The sequence below is a fragment of the Crinia signifera genome, chromosome 6 (genome assembly GCF_055691185.1).
Source record: "Crinia signifera chromosome 6, ASM5569118v1, whole genome shotgun sequence".
NCBI lineage: Eukaryota > Metazoa > Chordata > Amphibia > Anura > Myobatrachidae > Crinia > Crinia signifera.
In genome coordinates, this window is record NC_139222.1 from 215,074,429 (window position 1) to 215,099,429 (window position 25,001).

Genomic DNA, 25,001 nt, shown 5'->3' on the forward strand with positions numbered 1-25,001 from the left:
TTTAACCCCATCCTATCCTGAAAGTTATTCCTAATTAGGTAAATATGAAATACTAAAACCAGAAGGAATATAAAGCCATAGTATATTACTAAAACAAGTGGTATATGTATACAGTTATATACATATACCTCTCTGTATAAATGGAGAACTCTGATCGGATCACTTCGGTGTTCATTAAACACCTGCAGCTTTTAGATGGCCTCAGGGACTACTAATATTCTTATCATTTACAATATAGTGGGCATTTCCCCAGGAATTTTTACATTTGAAAGGCAAACGCTTATGACAACTGGACAATTTTTCATAAATGTGGACGCAATGTTAAGTGTATGAAAATCCCCGGAGGAGTATTGCGGGGTACACTTTAAAGTGACGGATTGTCTGACAGAACTTTGTAAGTGTTCCCAAAATTATATTGTGCACAGACCCTTACCAATTGGCAGCACGCCCTGCACTAAAATACGGAGCAGCCGTTTGATGGTCTGTATACACAATACAATGTTATCGATATATCTGCGAAAGGCATCGTTCAGATATATTCTTTGTACACATGTGCAGGTGGGCGATAGGATATTGCCACCTTGTACACATAGCACAGCTTAGACCACGCAGCATCACCTACAGCGAGAGCCTAAGCTGGGCTATGTGTACAAGGTTGCAAGCTTAAGCTACTCCTGATGATGGTCCCGAGAGGACAGAAACGTTAAGTACCTATACATCATGGATTGGATGCTTTTTTCATAAATAAACACACAGCGGTTTTTAAGTGCATTTCTTGAATCTGGTGAGTGCTTCCTAATTTTCTCTGTATTGTGGACGTCATCCCAGTTGATGGACATTTCTCAGATGTGAGCGATACAGATAGATATCTCTATATACACACACACACACACACACACACACACACACACACACACACACACACTGTGATGCAGCACCTTTTATTAGGAATGTACAGCAAAACCACCTTGAACACCTATTCACCTTCTTCAAACATCCAGATGAAATCAGGACAGCCATGCAGATTTTTGCACAGTTTATATCCTGGACAATGGAAGCCCAACATGTATTGGCTTCTGTCACAGGGAATTGTCAGACATACAGTGTTGGTGATATTCATGGCACAGTTTAATCCAAGTGCTAATTGTAATCCCATTATAGCAGAGAAATTCATTAGAATTCACAGCTCATCAAGCTAGCAGCAATAATAGTTAGTGCGTTATTCTAAAACTGACAAGCATGTGAAAGGCAAGCAGTAAACAAGAAGCAGGTTCAAATTTGGCAAAAAATAAATAAAAATCAGAACAAAACTAAATGAGAATGTGTACAGTATATGCACAGTGTGTATACAGCACCATGTAATCTTGTAAGGGTGACTGAGGGTACCTCAGGAGGGGTGTCGGGCTCTGAGCTAAAGTAGAGCTTGAGGGTGGGAAAGGCAACATTTAGAAAGCAGAGTTAAGTAGAGACGTGTATTTAAGTTATTTTTAAGCACAGACAGCTTTTCTTAGTTAAAGTGAAGAGGACGTTTACTCAAAATGAAAGAATGTTTATAAAACAATTTATCTGTACATAACATACATCATTTATATCTCTTTCTAAATCTGGGTATCTGCTGACATTCAAGGGTGGGGGGTCACAATGATTGGTGTCATCAGTGTAGTCCACCATAGAATAGAATGAAAAAGCATGTATTTTTCAGAAATATAAAACTATGGGATTTAGGAGACTATAATATTTTTATAACTCAGTTGTAGGTTCATACAATCGCCTACATTTTTTTTCCCACATGGTCGCAAGGTGTACTGGCCCATCATGCTCATTCTGCCTGCTTCAATAGTCAGAATATACTTATTAATGCCAACTACTATTTGGCAGATTGGGACTGTCAATTTGTGCAACATACATTCGAAGAAGAAAAAAGTAGAACCATACTTTTTGACAGACATATATACTTATCGACAGACGTTATGGTGCCCATACGCGGTGATATCACGTGTGATTTGATCTTTTTAGTTCAAATTGCATTGTGTCTAGTTCATATCACATCACAGTGTGCACTGGTGAGTCAATATTACAAGGCAAAACAATATGTGCATGCAGGTTATTTGTACTGCATCACATGCTGTTGTACTACATACTATTGTAATGTAGTCAAAATCTAATGTAGTGCAAATCGCACCTTGTGTACAGTCCAATTTGCATAGCACACTGTTCCGGCACAAATCTATACGGCCTACTTCACGTTGGGCCGACTTAATGACCGATACCCCTTTTGCTTCATAAGTTGCACATGTTAACCTCTGAAATACTGATTCCAAGGAGTTTTAAATGTTACCATTAAAATAACAGAACCTCCAGAATACTGGAGTACATCAACTAAGTTTGCCTCCTCATCTAAACATATTGTAAAAACCTACACAAGAATGAATATGCAAAACAAGTGATCTTTGAGCATTGCACACACTTAAGTTGCCTACACACAGAGCCAATAATGCATGCTAGTGTTCATTCTAGCACCCGCCATCTTGGAAAACTCATTCAGTTCCTCTTCCCTGCCTGGGGTGTCACTGTCTGTTGTAGTGTTTCTAGCACAGGTCTGGGGTTTGCATATCAGTGCTGATATACAGACCACACTGTGATAGAAGCAGTACAGCAGACAGCGACACCCCAGGCAGGGAAGAGGAACTGCATGGGCTTTCAAAGATAGCGGGTGCTAAAATGAACACTAGCATGCACACATTGTGTAATTTTGCCTTGTGATGCGATGTGCACCCCCCGTGTAGTCCATATCACAAGGCAAAAAAGTATGTGCAGGCATTTAACTAGCTCGCATGTACCCTGTAATTGACTATTGTAGTGTAGTTCAAATCGCACCCAGTGTACAGCCCAAATTGCACCTAGCACACATCTCAGCATGAGTGGGCACCTTTAGAAATGGTTGCCTGAAGCATACATGTAAAAGATATTGCAAAAGTAACTTTTAAAACATTTTTCATAGATTGTTGATGTAACGGTTTATATGACATGTGGTAAGCCAGGTTGTCAGGATAAATACACTACACATGAGAGTCAGAAAACATTTTCCTGCTTATAGAACTAATGGAGCTACTACCAATGCAGCAATCAGGAGAAAGGAGTGCTCCCTGCCATTTTCACAGTGCATGGTTTGCCAACATCAAAAAATGGCAATTATCTTTATCAAATTCAAGTGCACTGTCCACCAACAGAGCACGGCCTTCTATCCTGCCCTTGAAAAAGGAGTCGAGGGGAAAAAAATTAGCTAAATGCAATATATAATAAAAAATATAATAATTATATATAGTGCACAATGTCCAGGCATTAGTAAATCAGTATTACAAGGAAATATAAAAGTAACGCCAATTCAGTGTTCTCAGGAATACCCCATGATCCCACATCACTTCAATTTCATTTTTACTTTACAGTACAACTATACAGACAAGCAACATATTTTTTTTTTAGGACAGACACGACTAGATTTTCCTTATTATTTGACACATAGCCTGCCCATTGCACTATTATTTATCTAGATCACATGGGCTCTGACATCTGTAGCAATAAAACTTGTCAGATTAAAAAATTAAATCCAAACATAAAAAAAAAAAAAATCCTGTCAAATTAAGAATTTTGGAACATAGTCACTTAGAACAAAGTGATCACTTAACCGTTACCAATTAAACAAGCATCCAAAACCACCAAGAAAAATAGCTAAAAATCAAAACAAAGAATAATTATATCCATTAGTCTTAAGCAGTGGTTCCCAAACCCCCCAACAGGTCACTCCTCCAGGTCACCAGGAAAGTGCACTCAATGACTAATTTAAAAAAAAAAAAAATCCAAAAGCTAATTTATTTACTTGTGAACCTGTGAGGAGATCTGGATAACATGCACTGTTTGGGGTCCTTGAGAACAGAGTTTGGAAATGACTGGTATAAACAAAAGGGGTTTATTAGGAAATAGTAAGGTTGGCGGAAATGGATTCCTGCAATATTAAAATTAACAACTATATAAATTCCATGAGAACCAGAGCATAGGTTCTCAAGTTTTAGCCATAGGCAAGCAATTCTCAACTCCAATCCCTAAGTATCCCCAAAAAGACCATCTCTCTGGTCACCTGTTCTAGAGAATTGCTGCATCTGTTGACCCACAACTGCAGATAAGTCACCAAGATTTCAGATTATTCCCTTGCTCATTTGTTCTCTGCCGAATCAAAGCAACTTTGGCCTTACGGTAAATCAGTGGTTTTTATCCTAAACTTTCCTAATAGGTCACGTTTTCAATACTTTTTATCTGTGGAAGCTGGTGCAATAATCTATATTGTAATTAACTCAAAACAGCAGGATTCAAGACCACCACAAATCTGTTGTGTATTTGAGGACAAAAATTGAGAACTGCTGCCGTATACAAGAGATATAACTGTAACAGGCTATTCTGGAAGAGGTCATAAAATATCTGACCTACCATGGCAATTCTGTTCATAATAATGTCCAATATTCTTACCAGTGTGGGTGGCCATTGGGAGAGGGGAGGAAAAGTACTTGGTGGCCTGGAAGTGTCCAGGGTGCTGCACCGCACTGTGGCCTGCAGGCGGGTTCATCCGGCCAGGTCCACGGTGGCTCAAATGAGGAGGGGGGACAAACTCCCGGCCGTCCATCCCGGGAGGGAACGTTATAAAGGGAGGTACTAACTAGTGGGAAGTCCCGGGGGCGGTTCCGGGCTCCTCTTGAAGCTCCGGGATCATTCTCTATAGGGAAGAAAAGAAAAAAAAATGTATTAAATCAAAAATCCTGATCTGAAAAGCCTAGCACATTACAGTTACTTATCAGAAGTTAAACAATAAGCGATCTTTCATTGACCACTTCCAACACATGCTTTTGAAACGCCAAATATGCCTCCAAATTTTTCTAAAATACCTACTTTGCAGAGCAAATTCAGTGCCAAACCTGGACACACACATCTTAATTTAGGTATAATGAGCCAACCATGCATACACATTTTAGATCACAATTAAACAAATATTTGGCGTATAAGTGGATCAGAGGTGACCATCGTCTTGAATTTTTCTTCTAATTGGAAGACTTGGCTTTAATATAGATACAATTTAGAACGGCTATACATTTTCTTTTCACCCTTTTCTCCCCTCTATTAATGCCACTGAATATTGAGCTACTTCAGTGCTTTGCCAGTTGTTACCATGGGTTTCATTGTTATTAGCTGTCAAGAAAGGTTTTGCATGTTGCTGATATGTGAAAGTCTCACATTTAAAAACATTTTGATAACTGGTTTTATTTAAGCAGGTTAAACAGTCAAAAGAAATCAAGCCCGGATCAGTGGTAGATTTGTCTGCCGGTTATGCATTCAGCCACCCTTGCACTGACTGGGATGAAAATAACATGAGGTTGGCCCAGTTGGATAATGGCCATGTTTAGGGTCCCTATTAGACCTCAAGGTGGAATGCAAAAGAAAGTACTTTGACCCAGGGAGTCTGTTCTGTGCATGCCACTGAATGGATTTAGATGAAAACTTTAATGAACTGTAGTAACTGACAGAAATAACTAATACAAAGACCTGAAATAACTGAAGGAAAAAATATATATATGTACACCAAAGCCTTGGAATAGCAATACTGATAAAATAAGGAAAACTTTAAATAAATTTAAAAAAAAGACATCGCAATGGAATTGGTTATTTTTTTTTGTTTTATACACTGGCTTCCAGCTAATCCTGCAGGCAACATGAATCCGAGTCAGTCCTAATGGTAAGGTGAAGACATTACATTCAAAGAACTAGTGCCTAAAAGTCTCCAGCTCTATGGGAGCAAAGTTATTTTTGAACAAAGTAAATCACTTATTTTTAGGTTAGACATTCTATAAACATAAGTGTAAACCATTTTAATTTGTTTGTGTGCACAGATACTTCTTGATTTACAGCCCATGTTCTCTGTCAGGGTCAAGATGGCATCAGGGAATTTGGTAAATGCTCACAATGTTTCAATTCAGCACCCCCTTCAAAAAAAAAAAAAATGCCATTCTTCTGTCACCATTTCATTAGATTGAGCACATATCGCTGTACCGCCCGGTGATACGGAAACTTTCATTTTTGGAACTTGAAAGCACAGATTGATCCATTTGATAGGTGTAAACAAAAGATATATAATTTATTGTTAAGAGAATTTTATGTTTTTGGTTTCAGGTGTGAAAATCTAAAAAAAAAAAATATGACAGTAGAACTACTGCTTAGTAGCTACATCGTACAACAATTTCTTAAGGCATGTACACATGGTTCCATTCTGCCTCATGGCAGATTTTGACTAACTGCACTTTAGCTTTAAGCAGGGTACACACACACACACACACACAAAGGGGGGTATGCAATCTGGGACCACGGCTGTCGATCCCCACCGACAGCCGTGATCCTGGCCCGTTTGCGGTCAGACTGAATCCCACCTGTCATTATGCGGTCAATGTCCCGTCTGCCGATAGGCGCAAAGGGGGCGCAGCCACGAAAACGGCCGTGGATTGTCGATCTGCGGCCCACATAACGACAATCCACGGCTGTTATCGGCAGAACGGGCCCGACAGCTTCTGAACTCGGGCCCGTTCTGCCGTGATCCCGCATCAATGCTGTCGTTAATGACCGCATTGAATAGGGAGCCGCCGCCATTTCCCACGTCGGAAATAGCGGCGGCACATTGCATAACCCCCAAATACTTCTGTCCAATCTGCCTGGTGGGAATAAAAATCTGCTAATGTGTGGGAGCAAATGAAAATAATTTACTCACAAATGCTGGAATGCAAACTATAGTCAGACAAAGTGGTTAGAGCAGTTTGATTTCATAAATATATCCAAACAATGGATTATCTGTTTTCCAATGTTTGGGAGCAAATGATTGATGGTCATTTGTTCCCTTTTATTGCCAGATTTTTGATCTTACAGACATCGTTAGGTGTGTACTCAGCATTAGACTATCTTGTAACTTGGCCCTAGGCCAAATTCCACAGACAAGATAGTCAAAATAGACGTGCATATGTAGTCTATTTTTCTATTTAATACTGACTAAATGGAGGTATACATTAAGATCAAATCGGAATCGAATGAGACTGAATATTGCAATTCTGACTAAATTTCTTAAATTTTTAATATATATATATATATTTTTTTTTTACAATAGCCAAAAATCAGTGTGTCCACAGCTTTAGAAATATATATCTTGATATATATTGTTGCCTCTAAGCTTCTATTGCAGGGTGCAGGACCCTGCCCGTTTTTAAAACCTCAAAATGCACCCTGCCTTGTGTGTGGCACTGTGTGCCCTTACGCTGCCGCCCACCGTGCTGATATGCCATTGTGAACTTTCGGTGTGTGCCATCATGTGTAAGAGGTATTACAGTGTGTGCCATAATGTGTCATTGTCATTACAACAAAATCTGTAATGAGCAACGTTTAATGGGCGTAATCCTAGTGCAGTATGCAATTTTTTATATCTTTTTTTTTCTAATATAAAATGTGACCTCCCCATTGAAAAAAAAGTGCCCTGCCCTAAAAAAACCTAGAGTGTATGATATTGAAAGGTTGTTAATAAAAGTGGACGATTGAAGTTATCGGTTGGAGTGCTGCATATCTCCACACACATACACTTATACCTATGTATAGAGAGACAAACTCTGCTGAAACATTTCTGGCCTACCTAGCAACTATAAAAGGCATCAGGGAGAATGGCGAAAGCGACCATTAAACCTGCTTAAACAAAAATTAATTTAGTTTAAAAATTTTTTTTTTTTTTACATTTGAGCATTTCACATATCAGCAAAATGCAAAGCCTTCCTTGACAGCTATTAACAATTAAACATACAATCCTTGCATGGTAATAACTGGCAAAGCAGTGAAGCAAGTTCAGTGGCAGTAATAGAGGATAAAAAAGGTTGGGCGATAGGGTGAAAAGAAAATATAGCAGTTGTAAATTTTATCTATATTTAAAGCCAAGTTTTCCAATTAGAACACAAATTCAAGACGATGGTCACCTCTAACCCACTTATGATATAGACTGCAATTATTTGTTTTAACGGAATCCACATTAACTATATTATTGTAATACTTGAAGGAGCAGGGGCTGGTGGGTGCTACATGCAGCTTTAATACAATCTACTGTATTAACTCTGTCATTGCTAGAGAGACTCTCCAAATGGGTAAAGAACAATGTAGAGCAGTCAAAATCAATACACTATATAGCCACCCATGAATTAAATGAACATGAAAAAGGTATATAAGGAGAGACAAAAAAAAAAAAAAAAGATATGTATTTTACAACTTAATTATAGGAAAGCTGGCAGAAGCTGTACATTTTCACTTACTAGAAATCAAAGGGGTATATTCAATTAGAGCCGGATCCATTCCGACAGGCAATTGTCAGAATGGATCCTATTCAATGAGCGCCGAAATCCGACTGTCCTGTCTTGCTGCTGTTGTGAGATCACAGGGAGCCGCACTCAGTCATGTAGCTGCCTGCCAGCCAGGGACCGCTGCCGGGAATGAGGAGCCTGGCCAGGGGGGGTGAGAGCGTTCCTCCGACCATGGCTGCAGCTGCCCCCGCCAGTAAGCACCATCTCCCTTGCGCTGCTCCCCTAACACATCTCACAGCAACGCTGGCACTCAAAGGGTTAATAGAAGATTTAGCCAATTAAATTTGAGCATAACGATGATATATATGGAATTTAATGTATTTAATGTATTGGTTAATGGTTCACCTATTAGTTGACAAATGTCACCTGCAAAAAAATAAATAAAAAAAAATGGCACCTATTTCATTATTCTCTGAAACAGCAATACAGTACTTTGAACATGAGGTAAAAGTCTTAAGATAGCCAAGTTATACCAATAATATAGTCCCTATCCCCTGCACCTTAATTTGGTATAAAACTAACTCATGTAGAGAGATCAATGTTACTCTCCGCAGCACATCTTGATTTATTCATCAGACCTATAAAGGCACAGACACCTTGAAAGGAAAAATCGGGACAGGGGAATCTGGGTACTAAGAGTTACAAAAGGAGATATGAAATAATTAGTACACTCGTACATGAAACATTTGCAACACAAATTAAACACATTTCTGGATATTCTCCGTTTAGAAAAGTCTCACAAAACAATGTTTTATAGGCTGATATATAGTTGTCATATACAAGAACCTTATACCAGGTCTGACCAACTGAAACCCTGCAGGCCCAATACAGCACTCCAGGGCTCCTTTGTGAAGTGAATGTTTCCTTGACAACCTCCATGGAGACCATAGAATGAATTTAACAGGCCCATATAGTTATGGTTATAACATGTATTCAGCCACTACCACACAAATATCACACATTACCAAAGTTATTGCCTATCTATTACTAACAACTAAATATTTGCCAACTAGTCACCATTATTTTATTGGGATGAGATGAACATAAAACTGCAGCTACCAATCCTGTTTACAAAAAGCAAATTGATGTTCCATCTGCAGAATAACATTTAAAATCTTCAGCAAAACCAAGTAAAAATTCTATGAGTAATTACAGTTAACAAAAAGGAAAAAAAAAAAAGGGGGGGGGGGGGGTGGAGTAGAGGTGCAGGCGATAGGTGATGGGTACTAGACAGGGAAACTGACAAATGCAAAAAGGAGGGTAAAAGTGAAAAATGTTCTATAAAGTGATGTTAACTCCAGATCACTTTATAGACAGGTGTAACTGATTAGCGGCAGTGGGGTTTATGCAAAGTTTTACTTAAATTATGCTAATGCCATTAGAAAAACCCAAGTTGCGGAGTTTGATATTTCTACTGTGTACTTAAGACATGCCAATCATGTGATCAAGCACCTATACTAAAACGTCATTAAGCCTCAGCTAGCTGAACTGTAAAATTTACCTCTAAAATGGACAGTTAAGGCATGGATCAGCAGGTCTACCAAATCCCATAGCCAAATGGTCACACATCAACCCATATCGTGTCTTTGTGATCCATGGGGTCACCTGCTGCTAAATAGCTAGATCTTGGTCTGGATTTAGTGCTCATGTACATCATAAATACATTGATAAGGGAGTGAGGGGCTACCCCAGTTTTTCTGTAACACTGGTCCATCAATTATACACAGAAGCAGTAAGTGCTACTAAAAGGCAGCCATTTTAGATTCATTCTACGTGTGCCTTAGTGACTACACTGCGTCATAGAGCATTGAACAGATTACATTTTGGTTAACACACAAGCACAATGTATGACTGAATACAAGTCAAACAATGTGATTTTTTTTTTTTTCCATTATAGTCAGGTTATCTTGTGAACCATTTAAAAAAATAAGAAATTATAGATATATATATCTATATCTAAACATGATTTTTTTTTCATCTAAACTAATAGAGAGAGTGCCGGAATCTGCCCCAGAAAATGGATGCTTCTTAACAACTGTGTTTTAATATTAGATTGATCCCACCCTTGCTCCCCTGAGATGGATCACTAAGATCATAAATAAGACAAGCTTTGAATTTCTTATGAGAGTACGCATACTCCAGATGCATTACATATGAGGCTGTAGTACACAAAATATCATTCTACGCCTTGAGGGAAGGGCAACTATGGAACAGTCGTTACGCCACAGTGAATACAGTATTACTGGGCAAGCCAATATACATGACACAAAATACAGAATGTATCCTAGTTACCATAGGAGGAGTCTAGAGATGCCCATGTACTGTACAATTATAAGTGTTAATGAGTAGGGCCCATTCTATTGTCTCTGACACTTAAATGGTTTTGAAAATTAGATGAGCACATAACATACAAAAAAAAAAAATTGTAAACTAGGTTTAGGAATAAAATAATTTAAGTTTGTAACCATAATGCATATTTTTAAATTCATAGCTGACATGCAATTTACACTGTTCAAGGTAAATAATGTGTTAAAAAAAAAACACACACACATTAAACAGTGCCACACAGTGGTTAAATCATGGAATAGTCAGCACTGCATAATTCAGTGTGTTAAAAAAAAAAATCTCAATCCATATTAAGAAAAAAAAAAAAAAAAAAAAAAAAAAAAAGCGTACCGGAGTACCCCTTCCCTTTTTCATTCTCTCTCCTGACTCTTCTTCCTTCCTCTTCATACATAACACTATTTCTGCACCAATATCTGTGTATCTTACTATGCAAATATACTATTCTGTACTTGTCAACATAATATCTGAATGAGATTGTATTTGCTGTACTTAAAACCAATAAAAATTTAATTTGCATTAAGAAAAAAAAAAAAAAATAGAAACAGCAATAGGGGTCTATCCGATTTTAAAATTATTTTTTTTGTTTTGTTTTAAAACTTGTATGATGCAAAGGTTTTCCACCTAAAATACACTAACTGCGCATCTCCCTTATTTTATATAATTCAGTCAAATTGATCAGACTTCTCAGATCTGGTTAAGTGACCAGAAAGTTAAACAATAGAACCAGTACACAATTAATCCATTTACATCAGGGAAAATAGCAGATCCAATTGCTCTCGGATCATTCCGAAATGTATTATGCTAGACCCAATCAATGCTGCGATGACACAAGAACAAATTTTGATTATCAACCGTCTATTTACCCATGTTCAAAAGAAGTGCATCTGATCAGGATTAGATTACAGGAAATTCCACCCCACACATATAATTACCTGCATTATATTCCATGGAGAGAATAAAATATTCACTATAACTATTGTTTATATATAAAAAAAAAAAAAAAAAAAAAAAAAATCTACCACTACCAAGAAAACTCTGCAAATATCTGTTTGTCTTCAAATACACTATGTTCACACATACACATATATACACACTATGTTCACACATACACATATATACACACACACACAACTTGTGAATTAAACTGCAAGCATACAGCATTGGACATCTACACAGTACAAGCTCAAATATAATGTACACATACAATAATATTTTTGTGAGGGGAAATAAACTACTGCTTTCACTAACCATGATGCCAGGTGTCCCATATTAAATCTGTATACAAACAGTACAGTTTCTAGATAAACCATAATCTATAGTGCATAATACTCTGATTTACTGAATACATACATACACAAATCTCCAAACAGAATGTATGCTGCTTTTTGTTGCAATTACAAATTAAGCAGCTGATCTGACATTATGATCCCCAAATGGGAACACAACTAAATACATGCATTGGTAATTAAAATTAATAAAAGTGTCTAAAAAAAGAATGAATGGATGACCAAATGGAAATTATTATTATTATACACTACATGGCGTTTTCGTATTTCCCAGATATGAGATGTATATCGATGGATATCTATCTATATGCTATGTGTCCAGAAAGTAGCCAGGGAATGTGGAACAATTACTGGCCTATTGGTGTGGTATATTTCACTGGCCTGCCTCCTCTCCCCTTGCCGAGGTCTGCACTCGTTTCCAGATACGCTGCCTTACTGTGGGACTGCTCCATAAAGTACCTCTGGGACATATTCAGCTGTTTCCAATACTCATTTTTATAATCTTACCACTTATATCATTGTAAGGGCAGTGGGAAAATATACCCAGTATACATAGGAAGTGTAATCTTAATATTCTTTCTGGAGAACATTTAATAACGACATAACACACATTTCATACACTGGATGAAGATTATAGCCATCATTTCTACTCACACTGACAATGGCATTATTTAATAAAATTTGGAAAACTACAGACATTCTGACAGTGAGCGTAATAAAAAGGTATGAAACTATCTGGCACATATGTAACGTCATATAGACTAAACTTGCGCTAAAAATTCATATTTATTGAATTGAATGCCAAATGCTATGAATTTGTAAGACTCGTTTCAGGAGATACCAAATAGAAACTCTCTCTCCAGGAAATCTGAATAACCTGTACATTTGCTTTCCACAAGAAAAAAAAAAAAAAAACACTATATATACACACACACACACACCCCACCTTACTTTTTTTTTTTTTTTAAATCTTTCATTGTGCTTCTAGTGCATGTCTATGTATAGCCCATGATGCTGTGTGATATGTAAAATCATGAATTAGGCCAAAAAAAAAAGGGAACACATTCATGTATTGTATGAATTTCACCACCCTGATTGCCCAATTATTGCAGGAGTTGTACAACAGAACCGGGCTGACACTAACACAACTTGAATATGTTGCAGAGATCTCAGATCGGTCTATTATAATATTATTGTATGCACCATATAAAAAGCTGTTAATAAATAAATTATTTACAATGTGTTTTATAACTGGAAGTGAAAGAAAAAAAAGACAGTGATATATCGGGGGTTTTTTTTGGGGGGGGGGGGGTGTACAATCATGTATAAATACCGTAGTTGTATACTGTAACTGACATAAAAACAGGTTGGTACAAAATGTGTACTAAAGAAAGATTTGAGAAATACTGATAATTCTTTGTCCTTAGGGCTGATAGGAAGGTAATGGGAAGCTTCCCCCTAGCATGTACAATCCATTATCTGTGCCCCATATCTAGCACAAAGTCAGCACTGTGCATTAACCCTTTGTGTACCTGCAGGGGAGACTATTTGACCACCTAGGAACACCTCATTCAAGGAGTGCAGCCAATCCCACGTTATACAGTGAAAGCTCACCCTGCTTTCCTAATGGTATGGTTACTAAGCCAGGGTGATACTCTTTGGGTACAGGAAAGAAACTGTATTGGAGGTATATGATCAAAATATGTACAAAAACAGGGCTTTTGCTGTGTTGTAAAAGTCACAGCTGCAGCCATTACTCAAGGAAAAAAAAAATACATACATATATATATATATATATATATATATATATATATATATATATACACACACACACACACATCCTATTCTGTGTATCTGTTTTATGTAGTGCTATGAATAAATCATTCAGGGTGTCACCTGAAAGCTTACATGACTGAAATGGATGCAACGTCAACAAAAAACCTCTACAAAATGTCTTCATAAAAATAGTTTAGCAATAATATGCAAACAAGGACTGAAAATATTAATAGAATATAATACACTGCGTGTGTGTGTGTGTGTGTGTGTGTGTGTGTGTGTGTGTGTGTGTGTGTGTGTGTGTGTGAACTGCAGCATTATTGGACAAAAGGAGGCAATAGAGAGATGATTTTGTCATTGCTATCAGCACAAGCATGAGAAGGAGAAGGCAGCCGATCTCCCTGATGGCCACCGCTGGCCAGTTATTAGGAGCCTTGGCTTTGGAAATGCCAGCACTGGGGACATGTATGCAATAAGGAGCCAGTCTGCACCCTCCTAGAAGAGCAGGAATAGGATGGCCCTCATATGTGTGTGTTATATTAATATAATTACTATTTCAGGTGCTCTAGCCAGATCTAGTCCTCCTCTAGGCCGCTGTAATTGTGCGAGTTGATGTAAAGTGACACATCCCTGCCAGTGAGAATGTAATCTCTGTAGGATCCTCAGACTGCATTGTGTTCATATTTATTGGAGCACAGAGGAAATAAAGAAACGATGCATCGCCAATATACACAATAGCCAATGCAAAAAATATATAAGAATTTCTGCTTGTTGTCCACCATTAGGCAAATCAATCCAATTATTCCAAAAACAATAAAGCAAACTCAGCTAAATATATAATTTACAGAACGTTCAAAATGTATTATCTATCTCACACACACACACACACACACACACACACACACACACACTGTATCGCTTAGGAAAGGGACATATACAGCGGAAGTGTCACAACTTTCACCAAGCCTTGAGTGCACGCACTATTCTGCATATCAACCTTTCTTCAGAGGAAAACATTTATACACACACACAAAACGTCACTGTATATTACACACACTCACAACTGGTTTGATATTTATTTTGTTTAAGTCTTGTTTTACAGGAGGAGTTTCCCCCAACCCCCCTGCTCTGAAACCTATTGTTTTCTTGCCCTTTCCCTGCAATGACAGAGAATAGGAGAGCACAGCATTACATGGCCGGGGCTCTCCCAGCAGCGGCCGCCTGTGTACGAGAGCTCTGTGCGGGTAGGGCAGTAATGGGAGCGCACACTGTATACACAGTCACTGCACGATGCAGCGCGGCACCCAAACACTAACAAGTCATACAGAATATGGAACAGAATATGTAGAAGATAATCAAAAATACTATTATTATTATTATTATTATTATTAATTACTACTAGTAATAATAATTATAATAATATTGTATATATAGACGTGTATTATAGTGCGGGTCAGGCAGGCGTCACTGCGGCAGGATGCAGCCATCCGCGGCGTAATCCCGGCCCGGAGAGCGGGCATGTGCCGGGGAGGTCTTCCAGTCCCCGGGCTCACTTCCCGCATCACCCAGCGCTGCCAGCAGCAGCCATCCTAGGGGGGTGACGGGCCCGGTACTGGGCGGATGAGTGGATCCCGCACAGGGGCTTCCTTTCCAGGCCCCAGCCAGCAGGAGAGCAGCCTCCGGCCCCGGGCGTCATGCGGGCAATTGTATTCCACGATCCGGCAGGAGTGACGGAGCCATCCTCTGTGCGGGGCCCTGCTGCGGGAGCCGGCGCGCACTCCCCGACCCCGCGACGTAGTCCACGGCGGCAGCGGGCACACGGCTCGGACACCGCGGCGTGTGTTCCCCGGTGGTGCCGCACAGCCACGCACACTGCCGCCCGCTCTCTTCCTTCTGTCCGTATATATTTTAGTGCGGGTATACCGCGGTCCTCGGCGGCCTGAGGAGATGAGCGAGCGGCCCCCGGGGCTCCCCTGCCGCCCCCATCCTGTGACCGCACTCCCCTACGCGGTCCTAATTACCGCCGCGGGATGGCTGCACCGATGTCCGGGCACAGTGATTTATTACAGGCAGGCCCGGCTCACCCGCACCAGCCTCCCGGAGCGGCGCCACGGCACTGATAAATAATAATAATCCCTGCGGAAGCCGCTGGCCGCCGGGTGGAGCAGTGCGGGGGGCGCGGGATCCGGTGGGGAGGATGCACTGTGTGCGGAGGGTAATACAGGGGGCCAGTATTATTATTAGTATAATTACTAGAATATATACATATATATTTATTATTCAGGCTCCGGTGAGCGGCCGGCGTTGCGCCGTACTATGCAGCACGGATGCTTTATGACGGTAGAGCAATGGGGAGCGGAGGGCACAGGAGGCTACTTACTGTGGCTGCGGTGGGTGCAAGGGCAGCGGCGGGCGGCTGGGCGCAGTGCTCTCCCCGGGTTCTGCATGCAGTGACTGGACTGGGCGCTTCCGGCCTGAGCCTCTCTGCAGCCCTCCCCCCGCTCTCCAGAGCAGCCCCCCTCTCCCGCATACTAATGAACCGCTGCCAGTCAGCCGGGCCCTGCTTCGCTCCCATTGGTCGGCGGGGATGCAACTCGTGCCGCTCTCCTGGCGTAAACAGGCGCCGCTATTGGACAACACCAGGAACGTGAACTGCCAATCACCATGTACGGCTGCTGGAGGGAGGAGGGACTTCAAGCTGCCAATCACGGCGCTGGAGTGGGCGTTTCTGCTGCTCGGCACAATGGCGCCTAATTCAAGTGTGGGGGAGTGTGCGGCGGCGGCATCGGCTGGTGGGGGAGGGGCAGAGGGGAAAGGGTCAGGGGAAGGGGTTATGTGGGGGTGATGGGGGAGGTTGGTTGTCAGTCACTCCATCATGGGAATGCTCACTGGCACCGCAGGGTTAATGGATCAAATGGGTGGGGGTCAGCAGCACTGGGCAGGCAGGGTGTTTTGCAGTGTGACATGTACCATCGTTCCCTGTGTAATAATGCATGGGGAGAGGTAACTTGTGATTTGCCAGAGACAGGTGTACTACAAGTCTCAGCAGTCGTGTAACTACGAGTCCCAGTAATCTCCCCAGGTAGGTGCTACTGAAGCTAGCAGTGTAGCAGCAGCTTCCACCCTGTGTGTGTGCTGCATGTGAGGCTGGGTGCAGGCGCACTAGTCTCTAGGGGAGCGGTGGATGCTATCAGCACTGCTCTCCTGGGGTGGTCAGTGATAGGCTTCCAGTGTGAATTAGGGATCGTAGACCCTGGGGATGGGTGTCTGCGTGCAATATACATTGACATCTGGATATTGGGGGAGCCGGATACTGCTTGTTAGAACAGGTATGGGAGATCAAATAAGAAAGTACTATGTATAACCCTCAGCCATGTGTATTGTGTACAGTGATTTTTCCAGTAGAAGGGGCGGAGTAGCAAATCCTCAACTTACATTATGTTCCAATTGTGATAAATCGGAGGGGTTTGTTTTTGGAAAATAATTAGAATTTAGCTGTGAATGTGCCATAAAGCCCCAAACAATATGCACAATAATAATATCGTTAATGATATATCATTCATATCGTCCAGTGTGTAAGCTCAATGTTGTTAACATGCAGTTTGTTAATGATATCTACTGTCACCTGTACATGCAGTTCAATGTTCACTGTATTGTCAACGACTGACTGTTCAAGAAGGGGCTGTGTGACGTCACCGCGTGTATGCACTATATCATGGTTTAAAGGTGCGTACACACCTACAGATTTACCTGTCCAATCTATGTGGTGGGAACAAAAACCTGGAAATGTATGGGAGCAAATGACAATCAAAAAAATGTTCCCAAACAGACAGTGATCAGTCAGACAAATTGTTTAAATCATTCTGATATAACACATTTATCAAAGCATATATTTTTTTTCTGTTTTCCTGCATTTGGGTGGAACATTTTGATTGTCATATGCTCCTATACATTTCCAGGTTTTTGTTCCCACTAGGTAGATTGGACAAATAAATCTGTACGTGTGTATGCACCTTAACACGGTTTCCTAAACACCACTATTAAAGTACAGGTTTTAAGGACATCCAGCGATTGTCCAGATCAGGCATTCCCAACCACGGTCCTCAAGGCACACCAACAGTGCAGGTTTTAGTGTAATCCAGGCTTCAGCACAGATGGCTTAATCAGAATCCCTCAGATACGAATTAAGTCACCTGTGCACAAGCCTGGATATCTGCAAAACCTGCACGGTCCAGATAGTGAAACTGACTGAGGTACTAATCAGATCACCTGTGCGCAAGGAATGGAATTGTGTGTGTGTGTGTGTGTGTGTGTGTGTGTGGAGATATATATATAGATAGATGGTAGTATATATATATGTATATATATATATATATCCACACACAATATTAAAGCACCTCTGCTGCAGATGGTGATATTTACCATTGCACTATTGACATTCACACCCCAAAATGTGAATTTCCACCTTGACTTCTCTATGAATTTCTATTGTCAGGAACTACAGTAATTCAATTAGAATCTAGGATTTTATCCAGTGGGAAGGAAAAACCACAATTAAATGGCAGATGAAGAGTTAATCCAGAATCTGAACCCTCCTCCTCGAGACGCAGATGATTGGCTGGCACGGCGCCAGCCAGCTGTCAATCACCGATTGTAAACAAGGCGCTGATTGGCTGCTGGCCAGTCCGCACTGGGCTGCCTGAAAAAAGCAATTACTGGGCCTGGCTGTTTCCAGGCTCCCCCGAATGCGCGATGAAAGGAGATAAGCTGGACCCAGTTTCAAGGCTCCTCTCAATAGGTAGACCCCCATGGCCCCAGAGCCAAGAAGAGAGCAAAGTGTGAGAGCTTCAAAGGGAAACGATGCATTTACTATTAGAGGAAACTAAAAATAATACAGGGGGGTTTGTGTGCATCTCGTGCTGCTAGAAAGCACGGGGACAGCTTTTTACAATGGATAAAACGGAGGGGGGAGATGCAAAACAGGGGGATTGCATCCCTTCCCCCACTTAAAATGTGCAGAGGACCTGATCGGTATAGACGTGTAGATGCAAAGTGAGGACGGTGCGGCCGAAATATCTGCAGCGTCTCTTCTGCTTCGAGATGGTATGGAGAGGAGTTGTATCCGACAGCCTAACACAGGTATGGAGGGTTGGGGGTTGAAGAGGGAGGAGGGGGTATTATCTGTATATTTTATTCCCCTGGACTACTCTTTGGACGACATAGGCTGAATGGAACATGCCGTAAGACTGAGCTGTGTGAATCCTGGGGCGAAACTGGTTCATGACTTGAGGAATGAATATTTTCCCTAATACTATAACTACATTTGTGAATTGTAACTCCCAGGAGTATAGAATATAGATGTGGATGAGCTGTGCTGGAATCATTCTCACCACTCCAGGGATGCAAGGGTTACTGATCTCCAGGAGGGGAGGGCTTCCCAGGCCTTGTAAACTGCTTGAATAAATGATGACTTTTGTGGGTATTATTACGTAACAGAAAGTATACTTTAGCTATATGTACATTTTGCAATTCCAATAAACTATGGTTTTAAACACGTGGCTTTATTCTCATTTTTTTTTTTGTATTAATGATTGATGGGGGGGGAGGGGGAGGAGGTAAATTTCAACTGCTTAGATAACATCTCGGAACAAAGGACGCGAACATGACAGAGGGTTAGGTCTAAACAGTAAAATAAAATACATAAGCAAAATCTATTGCACAAGATATAAAACAACAACAAATAATTTATTTAAAATAATTACTAAAAGCATACTGTTTTCACCATAAATTGCGTGCCAGCCTTAAGACGTGTTCTTAGTATTGTTATTGCGGTTTTGTTTTATGTATATTTACTAAGCATTGGCTTTTTGAAACCCTTGTTTTTTGCTGCTTTTGCCTGCCATATTTAAAAGGGCAAAGATCTTGACTACAAAACGTGTGTTCTTTTATTCGTTTATTATTTTTTACTTCTTGATCTTTTAAATCTAGCAGGAAAACTCGGCAACCGTCGCGGGTTTCAAAAAATCCGTTGTTTAGGAAATATACTTCTAATGTTTTCTAAGATATTCCAAAAAAAAAAAAACAATCTAATGTAAACTCATTTTATTTATGAACATTATTACACAGATTCAATTTCTCGGATGTCTCATTTGGGCAAGCATTCATAACTATATAAAATGCGAGAGGTTTTCATGTGGCCTACTCAATATATTGTTAAAATGAGCAAATTAGTCCTTGGCTACAAAAACATACAGGTGTTTAGCAGATTTACATTCACAAATACGAGTGTATATAAAATGTACGGTATGTATGTGTCTATAATGAGGACATGTCTCTTGGAGATCGCTATCGGATGTACGAGGTACATTGAATACGCCACAATGCGCAAAAAAAATGCACTTCATACAAATATATATTCTACTAAAAATACCATACAGAAGGAATGACAAAGTGCAAACATAATATACTGAGGGTGAACGGCTCAATGGGATATAACGCTGAATAATGTATGTATGACACGAGTCTATAGAATCAAATCGCATGAAAAATCGACAGTCTACAGAAAATAAACAGGTGATATATACTTTTATGTAAATTGCAATCCGTAAAATAAGTTAACACAGGGAAGAAATGAAAAATGTAATTATATTTATCTTCCATCTAATGTCATACTACTACACGGAAAAACCTATTACTGGATTAATGAGATGTCACATTACCCAGAACAAAGAAATCGTCTGGACAACATTGTGCTGGCTGAACCCTAGAAACTGACCCATACACTGACTCACACTTTGTGATCTTGCAGTAAAGGCTGCTTTTGGGTGGAGCAGAGGTCACCATATACCAACCACAGTGTCTCCTAGTCTCTCCTATTTTCTGTTTAGGATTTTACCTAGATATTTATAGGGATTTTTTGGCATTAGGAGGTACTGACAGCCTGACCTAGATTATTCATTCCAGTATTTTACCTAAATTGTCGTCAATCTCGGAATCCATCTTCTCAACGGGTTAATATGATTTATTTACAAATACCGTTGACATTTCAAAGGCATTAAATCCAAGTCCGTTTGCATCTGAACAATTTTGGTAAAGTTAGGGATTACAGAAGAGAGGCATAGCTAATCCCCCTCCGCGCACCCTTCCTACAGCCAGGGGAATGGGGGAACCACATCACCTATAGAAATAAAAGTTCATTGGAACAAAAAGCTACCCAAAAAAAGGACCATCTCCCCCGAAAAGTGGGTATAAATTGTACATGAGCATGATCAGCATATTGTCTCCATTGGCAAATAAATGAGAGCACACAGATTCCCAATGAGCTTTCCCTATTACTCCTGAGTGGAAGGGGGGATTACACAGAATGCACGGCTGGGAATCATCACAGTGATGACAACACAATATACTTGGTGGTCTCAGTCAAGGCCAAAACACTTTTATACATTGGTTTGTACTTTGGGATTACTGTGTATTCGTATTTAGTTAAATAAGATAGTTTATACGTCCTGCACGTTTATAACAGGTACTAAATGCGTTGTATACAGTATGTGTGATATGGTGTCCCTTCGCATACTATTAGGTTTCCCTGGAGAGGAACATCTATGACCTGGGTGAATAGTGAGTATACTAATATTAACCCCTTCATAAAGCCATGAAACTGAAGTATACAACACAATACTACTCTTTATGGCACCGATTTACTGTATCTTGAATAAATACTGACCAATACTCAGTGTACATATCATTTATATTATACATATTATAATGGAATTGTCAAAGATATAATTTAACAATGACCCATAAATATCTTCGACCAGTCCAGGTTATGCTCGATATAAAGAGCTCCCATCTTCCCCCAATATCTGACAGGTCTATAGAGAATACATGTAAATGAGAATATAATACATTAAGACTGTGTTCCTCTAACAGATCCAAAACCGAACATGTCTATGGAAGAGAAGGGTGCTCGTTCTGGAGGAATAACTGCAGGGGAGCCAAGGACATCTGCGGAATAAACTGCATGGATCTAGGGCGTCATTGTCAACGATTACCATAGAAATCGCTTTAGGGATATTTGGGGACGCAGCTCCTTACAACTGATATTTAACATACGAGTGTTTCTGCATTTATAGATACAGGAGCTAAATAACATCATATTTTCCATGATGTAAACAGAGGGTCACTCCCATACCATTGTGCCCCTCAGTACAAGCCGTTTCCTGGCAGTACAGATAGCCTTGTGTCCAGCACGCTGCAATAACCATAGTAAGGTCTCCCTTCCTGTTGGATTGTGCTGACTCCAAATATAATGAGTATATATTGTACACTTCCCTTCCACTAACACAAATAATGCTGTTTTAGGTAAATATTTACTCTTCTCATCTGAGCAAGCTAGCCTAAATCCTTCATATGGAGTTCTATTACCTGGGGCAGTAGTAATATTTGCCATTCTACTCCTACAGTACTTATTTATTTATTATTACCAGTTTCTTATATAGCGCACATATATTCCGCAGTGCTTTACAGAGAATATTTGAACAATCACATCAGTCCCTGCCCCAGTGGATTTTACAATCTATATTCCCTGCCACATGTACACGCACACAGACTTTCTAGGGTTAATTTTGTTAGGAGCCAAATAACCTACCAGTATATTTTTGGATTGTGGGAGGAGACCAGAGTACCCGGAGGAAACCCACGCAAGCACGGGGAGAATATACTAACTCCGCACAGTTAGAGCCATGGTGGGAATCTAACCCATGACCTCAGCGCTGTGAGGCAGTAATTTGCAGGCAGACAGATTTTTGTTTTACTTTATTATAACTTTTCAGTGTACATTTGGGTTTAACCCACCATGCATATTTTAGGTGGCACTGTTTTCGGTGTGATCCATTTGTGTGGGTAAGTGCACTGTGTAAGATTACACGGTATATAGAAAAACACGAGCTTAGGTGTCTCCCAAAAGGACACTACATTACTATTAGTGAATACGATTGAGAAAGATCACACTTTTGGACGTCATGGGGCAATTGTCTCCGTGTGGCTTGGTTGGCACCACTCTGCCACGGAGTGTGCCCAGCACTCAACGGTTTATTCAGAAATATGTCAATGCACGCAGATTTGCGTTGATGCGCATTTGCGCACTATTATCACCATGACTGCGCCGCGCTCTTGGGTGCTGCGCACATCCACCACCTATTTGGGTCCTGAAGAAATAGACGTGATGCATGTAACATTAACACTATGGTAAAACCTCACAGCTAAATGAGGTGCTTTTATCAATATTAGGGTATACCTTTACTTCTGGGGTATTAGTAAACTATCGCAGAGGGAGGTAGAAGAGTCCGAATACAGATGTTAAATACATCAAATGGAGTATAAATTATATAATCCCCTCCTTCCAGTTAAAGTGGCCCTGGGGATACCCTGCTTCAAACCTGAAGTGTGATTTGGCATTAAATGGATGCGCAGGGAGACCCCGTGAAAATCCTGGCAGATTCAGTGCGTTAGCTATTTTGTGTCAGGACTTGAGGTTTGCTGGAGGATGGGTCTCTCTAGAGGGACGGAGTTAAATTATAATGGGGTGGTGGAATAATCTCCCTATTTGCAGGGCAGTTTAACCCTTCGTTATTGCGCTGTAATCTACTTTAGAGGAGATAGCTTTGCGCAAAAGCGTGCCAACAATTGCGCAATGTATGCCACCCATCAATCCGCCCTCAGAAGGCCATATAGCCGCCTACATATACTCTGCTACATTATGTATTGTGTCTTAATAGAAGAGAATTTTCTGCTTTAACAGTAGAACCCAATAGATTTCTCACTTTCTTCCAAGTACCTGGGAGAATGCCCATTATCACACAGGTACAGTACAGCAAATCTGACTTCTTTGTCTTGTTAGGTGCATAGAACGCAGTCATAATGCACACCTGGGTTCTATATAGGAACAATCATGCTCATTTTAAGCCATTTTGGAGATTTGTTTTATTCTTTCTGATGTATTTTTTTTTACTGACCAATCAGTATTAAGGTATGACTAAAACCAAGCCCTTTGAAATGTGGCAATCAGTTACTGATAGATAGATAGATAGATAGATAGATAGATAGATAGATAGATAGATAGATAGATAGATAGATAGATACGATATTATAAAGCATTTATTCTTTTCAGAATCATTGGAAGAAAATGCTTATTAGCACAAACAACAAATATTGTTTATGCATATTCCAGTCTATGAACATTATATGTAGTCCAGATTCCAAAAAAACAGAAGTAAGAATTTATTTTTTGTTTAGCACTAGAAAATCCAATTCAGTGTCACGATCTGCTCTAGCCTTTCTCAGTGTAGAGATTTTTATTACATATTGTCATGCTTTATCTTGGATTAAAAAAAAAGGATAGACTATTTAACAAACTGAATAAATACTAAACATGCATCGGAGATCCATTTGGAAAAGTTACAGTAATGGTCCCACAAACACACGGTATTCAAACGCTAATCTTGCTAGATACCATTAATTGACAGTATTTAGATAGACGGAAAAACGTTATTAGAATATTTCTTAATTTACAGAATTCTATATTACTGTAATGTGGAGTAGGGACCTCTAGACTCGAAGGTGATTTCAAATCTAATGTTGTCATTTATTAACCATTTCTAATTACTGAATACTTCTATAGCACCAGCGGTTTGCAGAGTAGTAATCATTCACATCAGGCTCTGTACCTTTGGAGTTTACAGCCATACTTGAATATACAAGTAGGGTTATTTATTTCGTCAGTCAGTCAGTCATACCCTACTAGTATGTTTTTGGAGTGTGCCAATTAAAATGAGCACCCGGAGGTAACCCACCCAACGTACAAACTCCTCCCTGATAGGACCATTTTTGGTAATGCACTCATGACCTCAAGTTGTAATGCTAACCACTATGCCACAGTGTTGCCCAAATGTACAGTAAAGTTACATTATTCCTTTTAAATACACTCCTCTCCATTAAAAAGACACCATTTATTTCAATTAATGGGACTGCGATCCTTGTTCATATCAAGTGCTCACAAAATGACTCCAGGTCACACATTACAGATAGTGTGAAACACACATGGTACAACTTCATGCAAAATGACTTTTGACAAAATAAGGAGAGAGGAGAGACAGGATACAAAAGCTGTATCAGG

The 25,001-nt window shown here is 40.0% G+C and overlaps 1 protein-coding gene across 7 annotated transcripts in view; it reads right to left on the reverse strand.

Moving 5' to 3' along the window:
* Positions 1–25,001, reverse strand: part of BAHCC1 (BAH domain and coiled-coil containing 1) — a 110,580-nt gene that overhangs the window by 79,061 nt on the left and 6,518 nt on the right. For 4 of the 7 annotated variants that reach the window (XM_083148804.1, XM_083148801.1, XM_083148803.1 and 1 more), the window contains exons 1-2: positions 16,209–16,363; positions 4,522–4,765 (exon numbers count right to left, since the gene is read on the reverse strand). In XM_083148804.1, coding sequence (XP_083004930.1) covers positions 4,522–4,675 — 154 coding nt within the window. In that variant the 5' untranslated portion in view covers positions 4,676–4,765; positions 16,209–16,363. Of the gene's footprint in view, positions 1–4,521; positions 4,766–16,208; positions 16,364–25,001 lie in introns of those variants that run through there. The other 3 variants (XM_083148800.1, XM_083148799.1, XM_083148802.1) reach the window with 2 other exon arrangements.